This window comes from Vespa crabro, chromosome 2, assembly GCF_910589235.1.
Source record: "Vespa crabro chromosome 2, iyVesCrab1.2, whole genome shotgun sequence".
Taxonomy (NCBI): Eukaryota; Metazoa; Arthropoda; class Insecta; order Hymenoptera; family Vespidae; genus Vespa; species Vespa crabro.
This window is the reverse complement of record NC_060956.1, coordinates 1042501-1061317: the sequence shown is the minus strand read 5'-3', so window position 1 is coordinate 1061317 and position 18817 is coordinate 1042501. Positions and strand designations below refer to the sequence as shown.

Here is an 18817-nt window from a genome sequence, read left to right as displayed (position 1 = left end):
AATCGATTTGCATAAGAAGAGAGGCACGAGATTTTGAAAACAATGCGTCGTTCCTGTCGTGAAACTCTCACGAATTCTTACACGAACTTTTCCAACGATTTTCAACGATATTTGCATATAAAAGCGAAAGAAGAGATTGACGGTGAAGAGTGTTGGGTGATGGCTCGGCGATGACTTATGCGTATTCATAAATTTCCACGTTAGAAGATTCTGCAATTTCCATTGATAATTGGTCGTCGTTAATTGAATTTAAAGCTGTGAAAAAAGGCCTTCGCGAAAATTCCGTGTTCGCGACACGTCTTTCAAGTAATTTTTTTCTTTTTCTTTTCCAATCTACTTTTCTTTTTCTTTTCTTTTCTTTCTTTCTTTCTTTCCTTCTTTCCTTCTTTCTTTATCTCTTCTCTTTCGTTCGTTCGTTCGTTCGTTGGTTCATTCGTTCGTTCGATTCCTTTTGTAAATCCGTTGTAAGAATTTTTCGATTACACGATTTCACGATTATTTCTTCTTGGAAAAGGAAGGAAAAGAATAAGAAAAAAAGTAAAGAAACTGGAGAAAAAAGATCGACCAGAGTCGATCGTTAACGATAATTGCTACGTCCACAATCCAGAAACTCGCATTTCGATCGGCTTCCACTTACTCTATATCTCCTTTTTTCTTCTCTACCTAAATAACATAAAATTCAACGAATCATCAAGATTTTCTCACGATCGTTGCACGCGACAACAACATTCACCGTAAATTCTAAAGAAAAATCTTTCGAAAGCATACCAGCTGTCCGGATTCTCTCTCTCTCTCTCTCTCTCTCTCTCTCTCTCTTTCTCTCTTATTTCATATTTTTTCGTTAACGGATAATAGTCTCCGTCGCTTTCAACAATAACGTGGAATTAGAATTGAAATACGCGGAAGTTAACGTTAAATTATTAGTACGAATTTTTATGGGTTATTTGTTCGACCATATTATCACCGATCTAACATATAAATTTCTGATAAACGATTTCCGTTTTGAAATATGCAACGAACACTCCGGTGTTATCGCGAAATATATCAAATCGTAATAAATATATATTTCGTTTGGTAAAGGGAAAAAAAAAAAGAAAACAAAAAAAAACGTAATATTTTCGAGTTTATAATAACGACTATAGATATATATATATATCAATCGAGTTTAATCCTTTGAAGAAATAAATAAATAAATAAATAAATAAATAAATAAATAAATAAAAATAATAATCACCTTCGCAAAATACGTTTTTTTTTTTATTTTCTTTTTTTTAATCGCTCAACGAGCGATAGCAAGTAAGTAAATATTTACTTTGGCCGGTAATAACTTTGACATTTTAAAAGTTTGCCCGTGTTTACATTCTCGGTGTGATAGGTGAGGAGTTTGGGGGGTAGGGATGAATAGGAACTAATATATTTCTTTTTCTTTGATTTTAACTTTATCGAGCCCACACGTGAACATTTTTATTATACGTCTAAACTCGGAGATCATAAAGACCGACAATTTTGCACGGTCGAATTACTTTCGTTTTGTCTTCCCTTTGATGATAGAAAAGTCCATGAAACGAAAGTGTATCGTGCACTCGACCGTACGTATAATGTTCCTTGAAAGGCTTTCGATTCGGTGCATCCATCGGACGCGATGTATCGACAGGCGTATCGAGTGTGAAGCTTCTCAAATTCAACGGCAACGGAATCGAAAAGTCCAAAGGGAGTTCGAGATTTAAGTTTGAATTCGATTCGATTCGATTTGATTTCTTTTTTCTCCCTATCCTCCCCCCTCTCTCTCTCTCTCTCTCTCTCGTTTTTTTCTTTTCTTTTTTCTTCCAAAAATTCGTCAATGTTTATATATCCATTTGAACCGGATAAACAGAATAAAAATGACATTTTTTTTCCTTTTTTTTTTTTTTTTTTTTTTTTTTTTTTTTTTTTCTTTCAAAAGTTTATCAATGTTTACACGTATATCCATTTTAATCGGATAAATCGTATGAAAATGAAATTTTTTCTTTTCTTATCTTTCTTTTTCTTTCTTTTCTTTATTATTAATATCGATATTTGCGTTCTATAAAGCATATCTAATATGTTTACAGATGAGATCGTTGATATCATTTTACGTATTTACGTTGGCGTGAAAAATTATATATGTTTCAAGCGGATGATAATGAATATTAGAAAATAGCTAAATAATATGGTGATTCAAATCGTCTAGATCAAAACGTTGTCCCTTGTACTATGAACTTTACATCGTCATAGCCGCCTATCGTAGCTTCATAAAACGAGAGAATCAACCATTGTTCGTAAACTTTTCATTTTTAGATTCTTTAATTAAGATAAATCAAATTTACGAAATGATAATTACTTTTATGAGAAGAACGACGAATGTATTATCTTTCGAAAGAAAAAAAAAAAATATGTATATATATATATATATATATATATATATGAGTCGTTCATAAATCAAACCAATTAATTCCACTTTTTGAATATTTTTATAAAATTTAAAATGTCAAAGTACTCGACGGAGTCTTTACATTTTATATTGATAATAAATTTTCCTAATTGCCATTAAAATTTTTTTTGTCCATTGAATAGAAGAGAATTTATCTTTTAAAAGCCAATTTGATTAACTTCGTACTCTAAATCGTAAATCGTTGGAATAATACAATTGGAAAACGGCAGCATAGTCTTTATACGTTCTGTAATGTTTATTTGAATTTATATTTTATTTAAAAAAAAAAAAGAAAAAAAAAAAGAAAAAAAAAAAGAAAAATTGAGAAGCAATTTATATTATTTCATCATATTTATCCACTTTTTGTTTTATGGAAATTAATTGATTTCACAAATAAGTGACTCATATACATACATACATACATACACACACACACGCGCGCACACACACACACACATATATATATATATATATAGAGAGAGAGAGAGAGAGAGATAAAGTGTAGGTGCATTGCTTAGAAAGGAAGGAAAAGGTCGGAAGAGAAGTCGTATAGGCAGGCACACGCGCCTATGGTGGTGGTGTTGACCCCGTAAGTAGCCTCGGCACGCCGGGAGGCTAAAAATAACAGATTCCGGCCGGACCAGTTTGACTGAGAAAAGGAATAAGAGAGAAGAAGAAGAAGGGGTGATAGTAGTAGTGTAGTAGTAGTAGTAGTAGTAGTAGTAGTAGTAGTAATAGTAGTAGTAGTAGTAGTGGGACGAACTAAGAGAGGAGGGAGAAAAAGAGAGAAATTCGAACGTGTACGCTCTCTACCGCGATGGATTGGCGGAAGGGACAAAGAGTAAGAAAGTTCAATGTCGTCGTTGTCGTCGTCGTCGTCATCGTCGTTGTCGTCTTCGTCGTGTGACAGTTATACGCACAGTGCGAACGCTATACATCAAACGTTATACGAATAAAAACTTCATCGTCGTCTCTTGCGATTATATTATCATTCAAGTCAAATTAATTTTATTCGATGAAAATGCATCCAAGTTTAATGTGAAACTTTTTATTTAAGAAAAAAAAAAAAAAAAAAAAAAAAGAAGAAAAAACCAAGAGAAATAAGGAAAAGTGAAGAAATAATAATTTTCTTCGCCGTCGTTCCGTCGATGACTCTAAGAGAAACTTTATATACGTTCGATTGTTCGATGTGAAAAATTAAAAGAGAGAAAATAAGGAAGAAGAAAAAGAAGGGGACAAAAAAGAAATAGTAGAAGAAGAAGAAGAAGAAGAGGAGGAGGAAGAAGAAGAAGAAGAAAAAAGAGAAAAGGAAAAAGAAAACGTTGAAGAAACCTTGGAATTAAGAATAAAAGTGTATGTGTCCTCTCTCCCTCTCTGTGTGTATGTGTGTGTATGTGTGTGTGTGTGTGTCTTTACGTGAAAAGGAAAAGAATATCTAGATATCGAATAATATCGATATATTCCTCACGTTCGTGGCAAGTGTTACGTGAGTCGAACGGCGATCTCTTTTAATATATATATATATATTTTTTTTTTTTTTTTTATTTGTTTTGTCAAAAAGAGAAACAAAGAGAGAGAGAGAGAGAGAGAGAGAGAGAGAGAGAGAGAGAAATGTATCGATTGTGATATCTCGTAGAATTCTCCTCCTCTATGGAAGAAGTTTGTTGTAAAATGACACGAAACAGGCAACAGATATTCCCGCTTCGTCCGTTCGCAACTTTAGGCCGGCGACTTTTGAGAGACAAGCTGAACAGAAGGTATGTTAATTCCGGACACGTGTGACGCACGTGCTTTCCTTCCACGTTAGTATGGCAAAGGTACTTACTTACGGCCATTACAAAAATAACTTAGTACCGTTCTCCGAGATTTATTGTTTCTTAAGAAATCGCAAAGCCTTTTCTTTTTCATTTTCATTTTCTTTTTTCTTTTCTTTCTTTCTTTCTTTTCTTCTTCTTCTTATTATTATTAATATTATTATTATTATTATTATTATTATTATTATTGTTGTTGTTGTTAATATTCTTAGTTTCGTTTCACATTGAAGAATATAATATTCTACGTTAAGACGATACCATAATAACTAAGAGAACGTTATATGATAGCGCTGTGGTGAATATCAGAGCTCATTGAGATCACGCCGGATCTATATCATCTTTTGTCCTTTATCGACACAAAAAGCAAATCTCGAGTAAGCAAATACCTCGATGTGATCATCTTTGTGCATGAATTACTTCCTGAAAAAGATAGAAGATATTGAAATTTATTTCGTTCCTTCGTCGATCGAAAGGAGTCCCTGGTGCGAGAATTTTGACCGAAAAAAGAAAAAAGGAAAAAAAGAAAGAAAGAAAAAGAAGAAAATTTGAACGAATACAATTTTTATTACTCTTCCTGAACAAGCAACATTTCCCCTGGTATGGGATGGTTTGAGCTGGTACTCAATTCTTAATTCATAAATACATAACGAAATTTCTGCCATCTAAATAAAATATTTTCTAATAGGGATCGTTTTCGTAAAGCTTCCTTTTTCTTTTTCAATTTCTTTTTTCAAATTCAATTTTCAGATTCAAGCGTACAGAAAATAAAAAAAAAAAAAAACAAACAAATAAAATATAGAACGTTAGAGATACATGCTAGCATTCGTATTAATAAATCCAAAGACAAATAAACAAATAAATAAATAAATAAATATTAATCGTGCAATTTCTATTGAAACATTACGTTTCATATATCCCAACGATACGAGATTATGGCATATAGCTTCCTCTTTGCGGTTGATCCCTAAATTGTAACATTAAAATTACTCGGTTAATGTAATCCGTTTTAATCGTTTCAATTGTAGTACGGTAAACTCATATATAATATCTTCATGTAATATCCTGCGCAGTCTCTCGGAAAATAAGACGATAATAATAATAATAATAATAATAATAATAATAATAATAATAATAATAATAATAATAATAATAATAATAATAATAAAATAATTAATAAATAAATAATTCATTAACGAACATTAGAAGAGAGAAGAAAGTCAAAAGTATTTACTGGGAAATAATTTATTTCGTTGGTACGTTCGCCATTCGAGGGAAATCGCGAAACTATCGTTAGCTTTTGCGAGATAGAAGGAAGAGAATTTAATCGAGGCCGAGCAACAAACTTAGCCTCAGGCTTTGAAGTTGTACGAGGAGCGTTTCTTCAAAAAAAATTTTTTAATCGTACGAACGTCTTCTTCTTTCAGCTCGATGATGAACGTTCGCCTGGTTTCTTTTTTAAACGTTATTGCCATCTTTGGAATTTGGGTTAAATGATTATACGTATCGCGCTGAGAACGATTATTTTATAGGGCGGTCTTGTTCGTTTGATTTTGCACGTAAGTTTGCAAGACCGGTCGGTCGATTGGTCGATCTTCTTCTTTTTTTTTTTTTCTTTTTATCGCGCTTGACCTTTAACCTCGTCGCAAATATTACGAAGCTTTTTATAAAACGATCGAACGAATGACGAGACCATTAAATATAGAACAATCACTGGAACAGAGTTTGTAGGATAAAAATGTAGAGGAGGTCACTCTGCCGTAACCGTGAAAGCCAAGAAATCGACCAGTTTCTTAGAAAGAGAGAGAGATAGAGAGAGATAGAAGAAGGGAAAGGGGGAGAGAGAGAAAGATAGATAGAGAGAGACAGAGAGAGAGAGAGAGAGAGAGAGAGAAGAAAGAGGAAAGATGGGTTGTGGTTTAGCTCGTAATGACTCATTTCAAAGATATTTTTTTTTTTATTTTAATGGCTCAAGCGTTACACCAATGGAAGAAATGCGATAGATAAATGTAGAATAAAGTTGACGAATCGAGCAAAAAAAGACAAAGAGAGAGAGAGAGAGAGAGAGAGAGAGAAATATTAAAAAGAAGGGAAACTATTAAAGAAGAAAAGGATTAATAGCCATTACTTGACAAGACCAAAATGGCGATGTAATTGTGACGAATGAGCTACCGAATCGTATATACTATCGTACGCCGGTTTATTCTTTACCATTTGGATAGATAAATTAAATGTTTCATTTAAACATATCATTTTGTTCGTAGAAAGTTCAAAAAGGATAAAAAAAAGATATACAATAGAGGTGGCCATAGGCGTGATTATTGAAAAGTTATGATTGACGTATGAATGAACGAATTAATTCAAGAATGACGATGATGATCGTGGATTGGGAAGAGGGGCTGGGGAAGACCGGAAGATAGAAGGAATCGATAAAGAAATGGAGATTTAATATATAAATGGATTGAGATATAAGTGAGATGAATGAAGAAATGGTATTGTAATTTGTATTACGTGTAAGTTTACTCGACCTATTGGATGTTATGGGTTCGATGATGGTTACGAATCCGTGGAAATTTTTGAATGTAATGTAATTCGAAGAAAAGGAGATATTTCTGGAAGGGTAATGGGCGTGGTCGCGTCAGACTGAGAAATGAGAAAAACCCCCTGGTATCGTTAGAATTCTGTTCGTATTAATTTACAAAATTTTACGAAATAAAAATTAATAATATAAAATAATATTAATAATAAAAATAATATTAATATTGTGTTCAACGATATAATAATACGTAACGTAATATAATGTAATAAAATATGTAATATAATGAAATGCGAAATAATTTGAGAAATAATAACGGAGTTGATTGTGTTCGTAGTGATAACCGTATATTGTTATAGTAATGTGTATGTATGTAGGGGTAAAGGCGAGATAGAATGTAACAATATACATATCTCAAAACAAAGATAAATTCCAAGTGATATTATACAATTTCGTTTGAAATTGTTATTACAGAAGGATTAAATTATTGTATTATATAGGTCGCAGAAAGATATTTATATATTCAATGGAGGGGGAGGGAAAGATCGAGAAAAGAATGTAAAACGGAAATTCGAAATGCTTGACTTGATAAATTCTAATCGTAATAGAAACAGACAGAGAGAGAGAGAGAGAGAGAGAGAGAGAGAGTGAGTGAGTCTGGAAACTCGGTAAAGCGGAAGACGAGGGTAGACAAGGTGGAAACCACCGTGGAATTTCAAAAGCGTCACGGCTTCCATCAACGATCCGTCGTAAACAGAAACCCCATAATTCTCGCTCACGCCACTCAGTTTCTCTCTAGGTTCGTCTGTTCTACTATATACAGTTTCCAACGCTCGACTGTTTTTCTCTTTCTCCGTCTATATCTCAATCTCTCTCTCTCTCTCTCCCTCTCTCTCTCTCTCTCTCTCTCTCCCTCTCTCTCTCTGTCTTTCTCTCTCTCTTTCTCTCTCTGTTCCTCTCTCATCATTCGGACAGAATCAAAATTTCACATCCCTAAATGCATCAAATAAAACGAGTTATAATATACGCCAACGCCCTACGAGTCGATTCTCCTCAGATTAGTTTTCCATATATATCTATATTATATGTTATTATATTATAAAATACGAGCGCTTGCTTTTTTCTGATTATTTCATTGCAAAATGATCGAAGCGACATGGTAATTTTATACCCCGCTTTTGTTTCTTTTTTGACGTTATCGCGCTTCCGATCAAAAAAGAAAGAAAGAAAAAAAAAAAAAAAAAAGAAAGAAAAAAAATATAATGAAAAAATATTTCTCATGAATCGAATGCAACTATGAGTCGGAGAGAGAGAGAGAGAGAGAGAGAGAGAGAGAGAGAGAGAGAGAAATAAAAACACGGATATAGCATATTCAGACAGAAATATCTATTGAATTTTAACTAATTGCGTTGTCCAAAAAAAAATTGTAAGTGTATATATATATATATATATATATATATATAGAAAGAGATAGAGAGATAGAGAGATAGAGAGATAGAGAGATAGAAGGAAAAAAGGGGGTTGGTATAGAGAAGAAAATAAAAGCGATGAAGGAAGATCGTAACGGGAATTAATTAAATTCTTTGTCGGTACGCGACTCCGCTAAATTGTACTGTCACGAGCACTCTCACTGTTTCACTGGGCTGCAATTTGCCTCGGCGGACGCGAGAAGGAGGTGGAAAAAAAAGGAACGTATATACCAGCAGGAGTAGAGAAGCAGGAGAAACAGGAGGAAGAAGAGGAGGAGAATGAGAAGGATGAGAAGCAGAGAGAGAGAGAGAGAGAGAGAGAGAGAGAGAAAGAGAGAGAAGGGAATTTGCAACTAGTGGTGTGTGTAGCTTCATCGTGCGAGGTCTGTGTTCATCAGATTGTCCACGGTTGATCAAGATGCATCGCAAAGCCCGAATAGAGTCGATCGTGTTCGTCTCGCAACCTATCCTATTTCCCACCCCACCCCACCCCACTTTATCCTATCCCCCGTCCGCCTCTCTTCCCTTCGTCCAGCAACAACCTCTTCAAAGCAAACGACGTGGAGACGATTAGTTCCGCGTTAAAAAAGAAAAATAATAATAATAATAATAATAGTAAAAAATAATAAAAAAGAAAAAGATAAAAAGAATAATAAAAAAAAAAAAAAAAAAAAAAAAAAAGAGAAAATAAAACAAAGGAAAGAAGAGTAGCGTTGCAGTAATTTTCATGTCACGGCTTCGATATCAAACACATAGAAAATCCTATATTTGTTTTCGATATTGCATAGGCGTAAAGTTTTATCCTTCTTTATATATATATATATATATATATATATATATATATATATATATATATATATTTTCGTTTCTATCTCTCTTTATCGTAGAAAGACAAACTCCTGTGCTATATTTACTATCCCTCTGAGTTTCGCATCTTCGTATTGTTCGATATTTTTCAAATATCAGGTAAATCGAAGTTCCATTTAAATTATTGCTCTCTTCTCGTTCGTTCGAGCGAGAAAAAAAAATTGATCGTGAATGAGGAGAGATCTAAAAAAAAAAAGACGAAAGGAGAGAAAAAAAAGAAAGAAAAAAGAAAAATTCTTCGAGGAAATAATATATCGAATAGTTTTCATACGAGAGAGAGAGAGAGAAAGAGAGAAAGAGAGAGAGAGAGAGAGAGAGAGAGAGAGAAAGTTGGCATTCGTACGAGAGACGATACGTTTTCTCTGGTCGGAAAAAGGGACAGCCCTAAAGTGCATTTCTGTGTCCACTGAGGATACCAAGAACGGAAGAAGATAAAAGGTGGGGGAAAAGTGTAAGTCGACATGAAATTGCTTGACTAATACGTTTGGAAAAGGAAATTCTCGTTTTTTCAACATCCTTGTTTCTTCACCTCGTATTCTAATTTATTATTTTAATGTCTTAATATAATTCGTGAAATACGACGATCGCTATGAATAAAATAAGTCTCTAAATAAATTATATGAGAAAGAAAAGAGCCACGAGGGACGTAATCTTTTTTCTTTTTAGGAAATGTTATAAAAAAAATTTTAAAGTAAAAAAAGAACAAAAATAAATAAAACGAGCTTTAAAGCTTTAAAAGTTTTCAATTTCCTCGAGGGAAAGAAAGAGATATATACGTCCACGGCCCGTCTCCCTCCATCCCTTCAACCCTTCTTGCGACGCTTCTCAAAGTTTCCCTTCGTACCACTCGAGATTGAAATCTCAAGGTTTCCGTCGCTTTGATGAAATCTTCGACGTCTCTTGGCACGGATCATCCGCAGTAGAGTTATCTCTCACGATCGAAGGGACCCATACTCCCTCGAGTACCAGAGAAAGAAATATATATATATATATTCTTATAAAAGGTCGTACGTGACATTGCGTGGAATAGCGTAACCATTTTGTTATTTACATCATAAAAGGTATTTTCGGATTAACCTGTACTTATACCACGAAACTCTTTAATAATAATAATTATATCGAATGAACATTTGTTAAAATTAAATTCAAAGTATCGACTAACCTAAAGATTTTCATTACATATTATTTTACGTCGATTAGTTATCGAAAGATACGAAGTCTTATCTTTTAAAAAAAGGAAAATAAGAAAAAATCGAATGATAAGGATCGGACAGGAATAAGTAGGGAGAAATTGGACTACGTGTCCTAGTTTCGTTACTAGTTTCCTTTTCTCTTGAAAGAGGTGGGAGAGAAGTTGTGGAGAAAGAGGGAGGAAGGGGGGAGAGAGAGAGAGAGAAGAAGGGAGAGTCTAGGTCGGTAGCGTGCAAGAGTTAGCTTATTTCTATCGATCTGATGATAGCTCGCTCGCTCGCTCGGTATCTCTCTCTCTCTCTCTCTCTCTCTCTCTCTCTACCTAGGGGATGGGGAGGGGGTAGAAACGTAGAGGCGGCGCGGCGCATGGCGACACGGCGGCCACCTATGCGGCATTTAATCCGTCGCGACGCCCTCGACGACGTACGCGAGATCTGGCTCCGTGTTCTGTCCTCTATCGAAAGATTTCTTCTTATCCTTCCGAGAGAGAATTAAACCTTTGCTAGTTACTTACTCGTACGACGAGATTACGAAGATATATATATATATATATATATATATATATATATATATATATATATATAAAAGAAAGAGAAAGAGAGAGAAAGAAAGAAAAAAATAAACAAAAAAAAAGAAAATAAAAGAAGAAACAAAAAAGAACGAAAAGAAAGAAAGGGATAAAAAGGAAACAACAGGAAATTCAAAACTAAGTAGTTTCTTTGTTATCTATCCTTATCTTCTTCTTCCTCCTACTCCTCCTCCTTTTAATTTCATTTTCTTTCGAATGCACGAGAAAAAGAAAGAATCTTTGTTAACGCGTGTTCGCGGAGAGAACAAGTTGGGAGTAGTCTCGCGAGTGAATCTCCTCCTCGAATGTCACCTTCAACGAGGAAACTTTCCAATCGTTTGAGAGGGTGCCGTCGCGTTTCTTCCTTCCTGGCCGCCACCTGCTGCTGCTACTGCTGCTGCTCCTGTTATTACTACCACCAGCAGAACAGCTATTACTTGTTCGATTGTAGAGAGAAGAGGAGGTGGAAGAGCCAAAGGTGGTGGCAGCGAGGGGAGATTGGTGGTGCCTAACGCGCCGCAAGTACCTGCGTGAAGCGTGACGGAAGGTGCGTAAGATCGAGAGAGAGAGAGAGAGAGAGAGAAAGAGAGAGAGAGAGAGAGAGAGAGAGACATACACAAAGAGAAAGAGAAAGAGAGAGAGAAAGGACAACGTGGCCTCCTACTCTTCCTCTTCCTCTTCCTCTTCCTCTTCCTCTTCATCCTCCTTTCCTTTCTCCTCGTTGATACACATACCCAATACGTATGGCGTGTCACCTGTGTGCGCTGACCAACTCTGCGCAGACTACAAGAGAGAAAGAGAAAGAGATAGACGGAGTGAATGTGACGTGTCCTTTCGTGAAATTGTTTGTGAAATACACGCGTGTATATTTCCATAACTCTCTGTGAATGTTATAACATCTGTATGTGTATATATATATACATATATATATATATAATGTATCTCTCCCTCTCTCTTTTTCTATATACGAGTAGTTTTGAACTCGCCATTAGGACATGTAGACTTCCCGCCAAACAAGTTCACTATTCTCTTTTCACAGCATTTTCTCTCTCTCTCTCTCTCTCTCTCTCGTTTGCTAAGAGCTTTTCACTCGACTCGACCTCGTTTCTCTTTTTTTTTTTTTTTATATCCTTCAGTATAGGAAAGCTTCCGATGTGCTTTCTCATCGCTATCAATTTTTTTATCCACATCTTCTTCTTCTTCTTCTTCTTCTTCTTCTTACTCTTCGTAAAATTATACAAGTGAAATTGATTAGATTAATGATGAAAATGATTTGACGTGTTAATGGAGGAAGGACTCGGAATACCTCTCGTTTTGTATCCTCCTTCCCCTTTTCCCCCTTCCCTTCTCTTTCTCTCTCTCTCTTCTCCTTTTTCCCTCTCCCTCATCCATATCCCTCGTGTTCCCTTCATTGACAACGTTCAACACGTTCGAACGCCTGGTGATCCGTTTAATGTGAATGGACGTTATGCAGATGCATGGAAATGACGTCAAGCGTTCGAGGCGACGACGGAGAAACGACGCTTATAGTTCGCTTACGTATATACATAATACATGCATACATGGTTCTCCTGTGTGTGTATGTGTGTGTGTGTGTGTGTGTGTATGTATGTATGTGTACTACTTCGTGAAACGTTTCCAATAGTTCATTACACTGTCTCGATATCGTGTTCTCTGTTTTTCTCTGTGTCATTTAAAGAGAAATAAAAAAAAAAGAAAAAAAAGAAAGAAAAAGAAGGAAAGAAAAAAAGGAAAAAAAAATTTCACTTTAAATAAAAACATATAACATTAGTTAATGGATTTAAAAATAATAGAGCGTCAATTGGAACAGATAATCGAAGAACTTTATTTATTATTCAAAGTAAATTTTATTTGTGTAAAAGAAAAAAAGAAAAGAACTTGAACATTGATTTTATTATTTCTTTTATTAATTCTTATAATACGTTGTAATATTTATTTCCATTTGGTTCTGTGGATTTATAAATACGTACTTAGATAGTTATGTGCTTTAATCGATCATCTGGTCAAGGATGACGCATTACTTCCCTGAATTCGAATTGTACAAAGGGAGCAAGGGTATTAGGTTCAAGAGCAGAGCACTAATTAGCACGCCTCTTTTATTTTTACGTTACACGCTTACTGACACACGCATACTTGCTACTTAAATATACTCAACGACCCATTCTACTCTATTCTGGATAAAGCTTATCACGTGTTATCCATCGAATTCAATACTTACGCAACGTGATTTAATTCGATTACGTTCGCCATTTAATTAATCCATCGAAATGCTCGTTAGTTTGCATTTTCTTTTTTGCCTTTTCTTTTTCGTTTTCTTCCTTTTATTTTTCTTCTTGTTATTACTTCATTGATAATAATAAAAAAAAACAAAACAAAACAAAACAAAAAAAAAACAAAAAAAAGAAAAAGAAATCTCCACATTTTTTGCAATAACGAAGAGAGAAAGTAAAAAGGATTGTAGTGTTTGTTGAAAATGTAATAAGAATTTGTACACGCTGATGACCTTAATAGAGTTCTAAAAACATAGTTGCAGTAATCGAGCGACCGCTAATTTGAGGTCTTTGTTAACGCGAGCCAGATATAGGCTTGTGTATAGCAGTGCTCGTTCACCGAGTACTTTCCATAAAATGTGGTTGAGGTTACTAGTAGCTTCCGGAAAGCTACATCGAAGTATTCCTATATATATATGTATATATATATATATATATATATATATATATATATATATATATATATATATATACATAGGAGCTACTTCTCATTAAAGGAAAATTCTTTTCCGAATTTTTTGAATAAATAAAAAACTGTAAAATAAAGTGGGAACAATAACAAATGCGATTCTTGTCCCTCGTTTCTCCTTCGTACCGATTAATTTCCATTTCTAATTGAATAATCGAATTTTTGATAATGACACAAAGAGAATTTATTTGGAATTAATTAAATTTGTTAAAATTTGCGAATTAAATATTTATTCGTTGTGAAATTTATAAAATATAATAATTATTAATCTCATATTTAACAATTCGATTTGATTTGTGACATTACTAAAATTACAGCGACGCATTATAAGCTGTTTAAGATGAGGAATACGCCAGCGAGAGAGATAAACGAACAGATAGATAGATAGATAGATAAATAGATAGAGAGAGAGAGAGAGAGAGAGAGAGAGAGAGAGACAAATTCTGTGCATAGGAGAAGGTACATGAAATTGGGACGAAGAGGCAGAGAGACAAATTCAGTTTTGAGTCCGTACATTACTACTAGTATGCTTGCTTCGTGTACGATGAAGAGCGCTCGAGGTCATACAGCGAACCTCGAAGCAGTCGAATTTCAATGGGAACCTTAATTAACGTGCTAATTTCGTTGTGACTATGATTTTGCCGCAGTGCGTCAATGCAACTTCCTATTACGTACGCTTTGGAAGTGTCGCTTGATATTCCCTCAGATATATCTCACGATTAATCGATTGATTAATCGACCGACCGACCGACCGACCGATCGATCGATCGATCAATCGATCAATCGATCAATCAATCGTACGATCGATCTCTGATTCGATTTAATTCATTCTTCGAACAGATTCGATTTGGTTTTTCTTACACTTCTTTTTTTTGGTGTTTCTTATACTTCTTTTTTTCGTTTTTTTTTTTTTTCTTTTCTTTCTTTCGTTTGTTTATTTTTCCTTCGAAAAAGATAAATGACAGAGCGCAAGAGTTTTACGAGTTTAATTAAAGCATCATGAGAAGTGGAGCAATTAATGACCAACAAAATAGTTTAGAAACTCGTCTTGCAAACCTCGTGCCGTTAATGAAAAAACTTTATATCTCGGTAGAAGAACGAGAGAGAATGATGTATATCAAGAGGGGTTATAAAAAAGAGAGAGAGAGAGAGAGAGAGGAAAAAAAAATAGAAAGTTGAAAAAGGAGATCGAAGAAGACCAAGATTTATCCGACTTATTTCTCTTTCCCTTTCTCGCATCTAACGGTCGACGGCCATTCGGTACGATTATTAGTTGTTGTTAAACGAAGGAGACAATTTCTACGCTTCGATGGACTCACCCGGAAGCAATTATCGCGTATTGAAACGACTCTGACGTTTTTTTTATTTCATATAAACTTTTTCTAGCTGGTATTTAAACGATAACGATAACGATATCAAAAGCAACATTTTTCTCGTTAGACAGGTTCTTTTCTGAAACAATAAAAAGCAACAAAAAAAGAGAACTCCCAAGGAGGAGGGAAAAAAGTAACAAGAGAAATGATTTACTTAATCGAAGAACTAATATTGGTTGTAGAAAAATTAAAGAAACCGAAAAGAATGGATGACCGAATTTGATTTTCTTTTCTTTTTTTTTTCTCTAAAAAAAAAAAAAAATGAATTTGAACCCTAAAGAAAAAACCTTATTTTCTTAAAAAAAAAAGAAAAAAAATACCTATTGCTTCATTAAATTCAATATCATAACATTAAATATAAATCAACTGAATCAACCAGCATCGATATATAAAAATATTATCAACATTTAAACTCTTTTGATATCAATGAAAAATCTCTATTATCTTTAAATAAATATTTATCCTTTATTCTATTATAACTTTATTTTGTTTATCGTTTTATTTTACAGAGAGGTCCGTACGGTCGTATTGAACAAAGGCTCCTCGGGTTTGGGCTTTAATATCGTAGGAGGTGAAGATGGCGAGGGTATCTTCATCTCTTTCATCCTAGCCGGTGGACCAGCCGATTTGAGCGGTGAACTTCGTCGTGGCGATCAAATCTTAAGCGTCAATGGCATCAATTTACGAACAGCCACCCACGAGGAGGCTGCAGCGGCCCTTAAGGTATTACATCATACTTTCATATATATATATATATATATATATATATATATATATATATATGAAAGTATGTATCTAGATTCGTTATAAAACTTCAGATGAATCATTCGAGACTTTATCTTTCTTCTTCTTCTTTTTTCTTTTTTTTCTTTTTTTTCTTTTTTTTTTTTGTCTCTTTAGGGCACCGGTCAAACAGTGACGATCGTTGTACAGTACAAGCCCGAGGATTACAACAGATTCGAGGCAAAGATCCAAGATCTCAAACAACAAATTTCTCAACAGAATATGATGACAGGTACCCTCATGAGGACCTCGCAGAAGAAATCCCTTTACGTAAGGTAAAGTTGAAACTTAGAAGAAAAAAAAAAAAAAATAATAATAATAATAATAATAATAAAAAGAAAGATAGGAAGCTTCTTTGAATTGATTTAACACGTTGAATGTCACGCTAATATTACATTATCGGTTCAAAAGTTCTATCATGCGATATATATTATTTTAAAATGTTATCTACAATGGATAAATTCAGTTGTACAATCATGTTTAATATATTTATTCATTCTAGTAAAAATGATAATAGTGAAAAAATTTACATACATTTATTAACATTTATTCTAATGTATGCGTTCTAATTATGTGATCGCAAATATTTGAAAAGAATATATGTATATATATAGAAAGAGAAAGAGAGATAGAGAGAGAGAATTAGAACGTTTAAAAATATTCTTTTTGGAATTTTGACAAAAATATAGGTGACTCGTTTTTTTTTTTATATTATTAAAAAAAAAACCCCCCAAAAAACAAAAAGAAAGTCTATTATAAAACATAACGAATCTTATTTAATAATTTTTTCAAGAGCCCTATTCGATTACGATCCCAATAAGGACGATGGATTGCCAAGTCGTGGATTGGCATTCCGTTATGGGGAGATCCTACATGTGACGAATGCAAGCGACGACGAATGGTGGCAGGCACGAAGAGTAACTCCTCAAGGTGAAGAGGAAGGACTTGGTATAATTCCGTCGCGTAGGCGATGGGAGCGCAAGCAACGTGCCAGGGATCGTTCGGTCAAGTTTCAGGGTCACATGCCGGTCATTCTCGACAAGGTAAAAAGACCCCGCCCTTAAAACCGCTTTTAATTGCGTATGGAATAAGCTATTTAAAAAAAAAAAAAAAAAAAAAAAAAAAAAAAAAAAAAACAAAAATAAACAAACAAACAAAAGAAAAAAAGAAAGAAAAAGGAAAGAAGAAGAAAAAGAAGTAGAAGGAATAAAAATAGAATGAGAATTCTAATTTTATTTGCACGTTCGATTGCAATTATTCATAATGTTATCTTATAAACGCATATTTGTGGCCTTATATATGAGAAAAGTAATAGTTATTATTATTGGAAAATTATTGTAGACGTATATTAATGATAATCGATTTAAAAATTGACATGTCGTATTTTATTTTAATTTATTAGCAATCGACGTTGGATAGGAAAAAGAAGAATTTCTCGTTTAGCAGGAAGTTCCCCTTTATGAAGAGCAAGGACGACAAGTCCGAGGATGGTTCGGATCAAGAACGTGAGTATTCGAAAGAAAAGAAATTCTTTATGGACTTGTTGTCCTGCACGTCCTGTGCATGTACCAATCCTATGTATAAACATTGTGTTTTAAGTGTTCTCTTCTCGTGGTATGTATCTTCTCTCTCTCCTATGGTATCTCGTTCAGTTGATTATACTTCACTATCGTATAATATTTATTGTGACATAATACAAACGGAATGATATACATTGGAATCGATGTACGATCGACCCTGCCCCCCCCTTCTCTTGTTTGCATCTTGTTTGAGTATACTGCAAACTTCGACATTATTTTTTCGAATTTCTTTTATCTCCCCTCTCCCTCTTCTGTTTTTCTTCTTTTTTTTTTTTCTTTGTTTTTTTCTTTCTTTTTATCGAATTAACGAACAAATGACGAAAAATCAATCTTACAGATTGTCTTGTGTTCATCCTTTCTATAATAATAAATTAATGCCTAATATATATATATATAGTCAAGGGTCAAGGAAAAAAAATGAAAAAAGAAAAAAAAAATAAAGAAAAGAAAACAAGGAAAAAGGAAAGATCTTATATAAGAACAGACTCGACGATACTCACCTAACTCCAGAATGTGCTTTTGTGTTTTGATGATGTGAAAAACGTGTTTTGTTTTTGCCTGCTTATGTAGGGTCGCCCACAACACCTGAGAATGAAACCGATCCTACGCGTAAGTATTTTCAATGAATTTAAAAAAAAAAAAAGAAATAATAATAATAATAATAATAATAATAATAATAATAATGAAAAAAAAATCCAATTCACTCTCATGTCCTAACTTTTTTTTTGTCTCTCTCTCTCTCTCTCTCTCTCTCTCTCTTTTTCTCTTTCATTTTTTGTATTCAATCCACATGTACATTGTTGTGTAAATTTTGTGTTAGAAAGTTTCTATCTATCATCGACAAAAACAATAGATGATTTAGTTTTTGCCTGTAGTAGAGTTAGCTGCACAAAACTTTATCGTTGTATGCCGCATACCTCTAAAATACAAATTCGCTTTTAATTGGCTAACTTTAAATATATCTAGGATATAGTAGTCCTAGTTCTATGTACGCGTGTATATATATGTATATTATATATATATATATATATGCATATATATATTTGTGCGCATGCGCGTGTGGTAATCGCTTGTCTCGTTGCTTTTAATAATCCGACATTTCCAAGTCCGAGATTAAAATTATAATTTTCATTAGTATTTATCGAAACGAAATAAGACTGGTTTTATTTTTCTTTTATTTTTTTTTTTATTTTTTTTTTTTTTTTAATATCTCGATAGATAAGAAACATAATAAAAAGAAAAGAAAGTGTCGGCTAATTTTCTCGATCGTTTGAACTTTAAAGTCACGTCCGCAAAAAAAAGAAAAAATGAAATACTCGAGTTTATAGAGTCCTTTGTCAAGAACACAGTGAATTAATTAAGATAGCTCGCTCTTTCGGCATTCAAAAAAGAAAGAAGAAAAAGAAAAAGAAAATTGGCCTTATAAAGAA

The 18817-nt window shown here is 33.7% G+C and overlaps 1 protein-coding gene across 15 annotated transcripts in view; it reads left to right on the top strand.

Annotated features, from left to right (window-relative positions):
* Positions 1-18817, top strand: part of LOC124421600 (disks large homolog 4) — a 266482-nt gene that overhangs the window by 240146 nt on the left and 7519 nt on the right. For 11 of the 15 annotated variants that reach the window (XR_006941703.1, XM_046956970.1, XM_046956969.1 and 8 more), the window contains 5 exons: positions 15534-15747; positions 15925-16082; positions 16601-16850; positions 17210-17312; positions 17958-17996. Coding sequence is in view for 14 of the 15 variants with exons in the window: in XM_046956970.1 (XP_046812926.1) it covers positions 15534-15747; positions 15925-16082; positions 16601-16850; positions 17210-17312; positions 17958-17996 (764 nt within the window). In the remaining variant the exon portion in view is untranslated. The remainder of the gene's footprint in view (positions 1-15533; positions 15748-15924; positions 16083-16600; positions 16851-17209; positions 17313-17957; positions 17997-18817) is intronic. The other 4 variants (XM_046956975.1, XM_046956972.1, XM_046956968.1 and 1 more) reach the window with 1 other exon arrangement.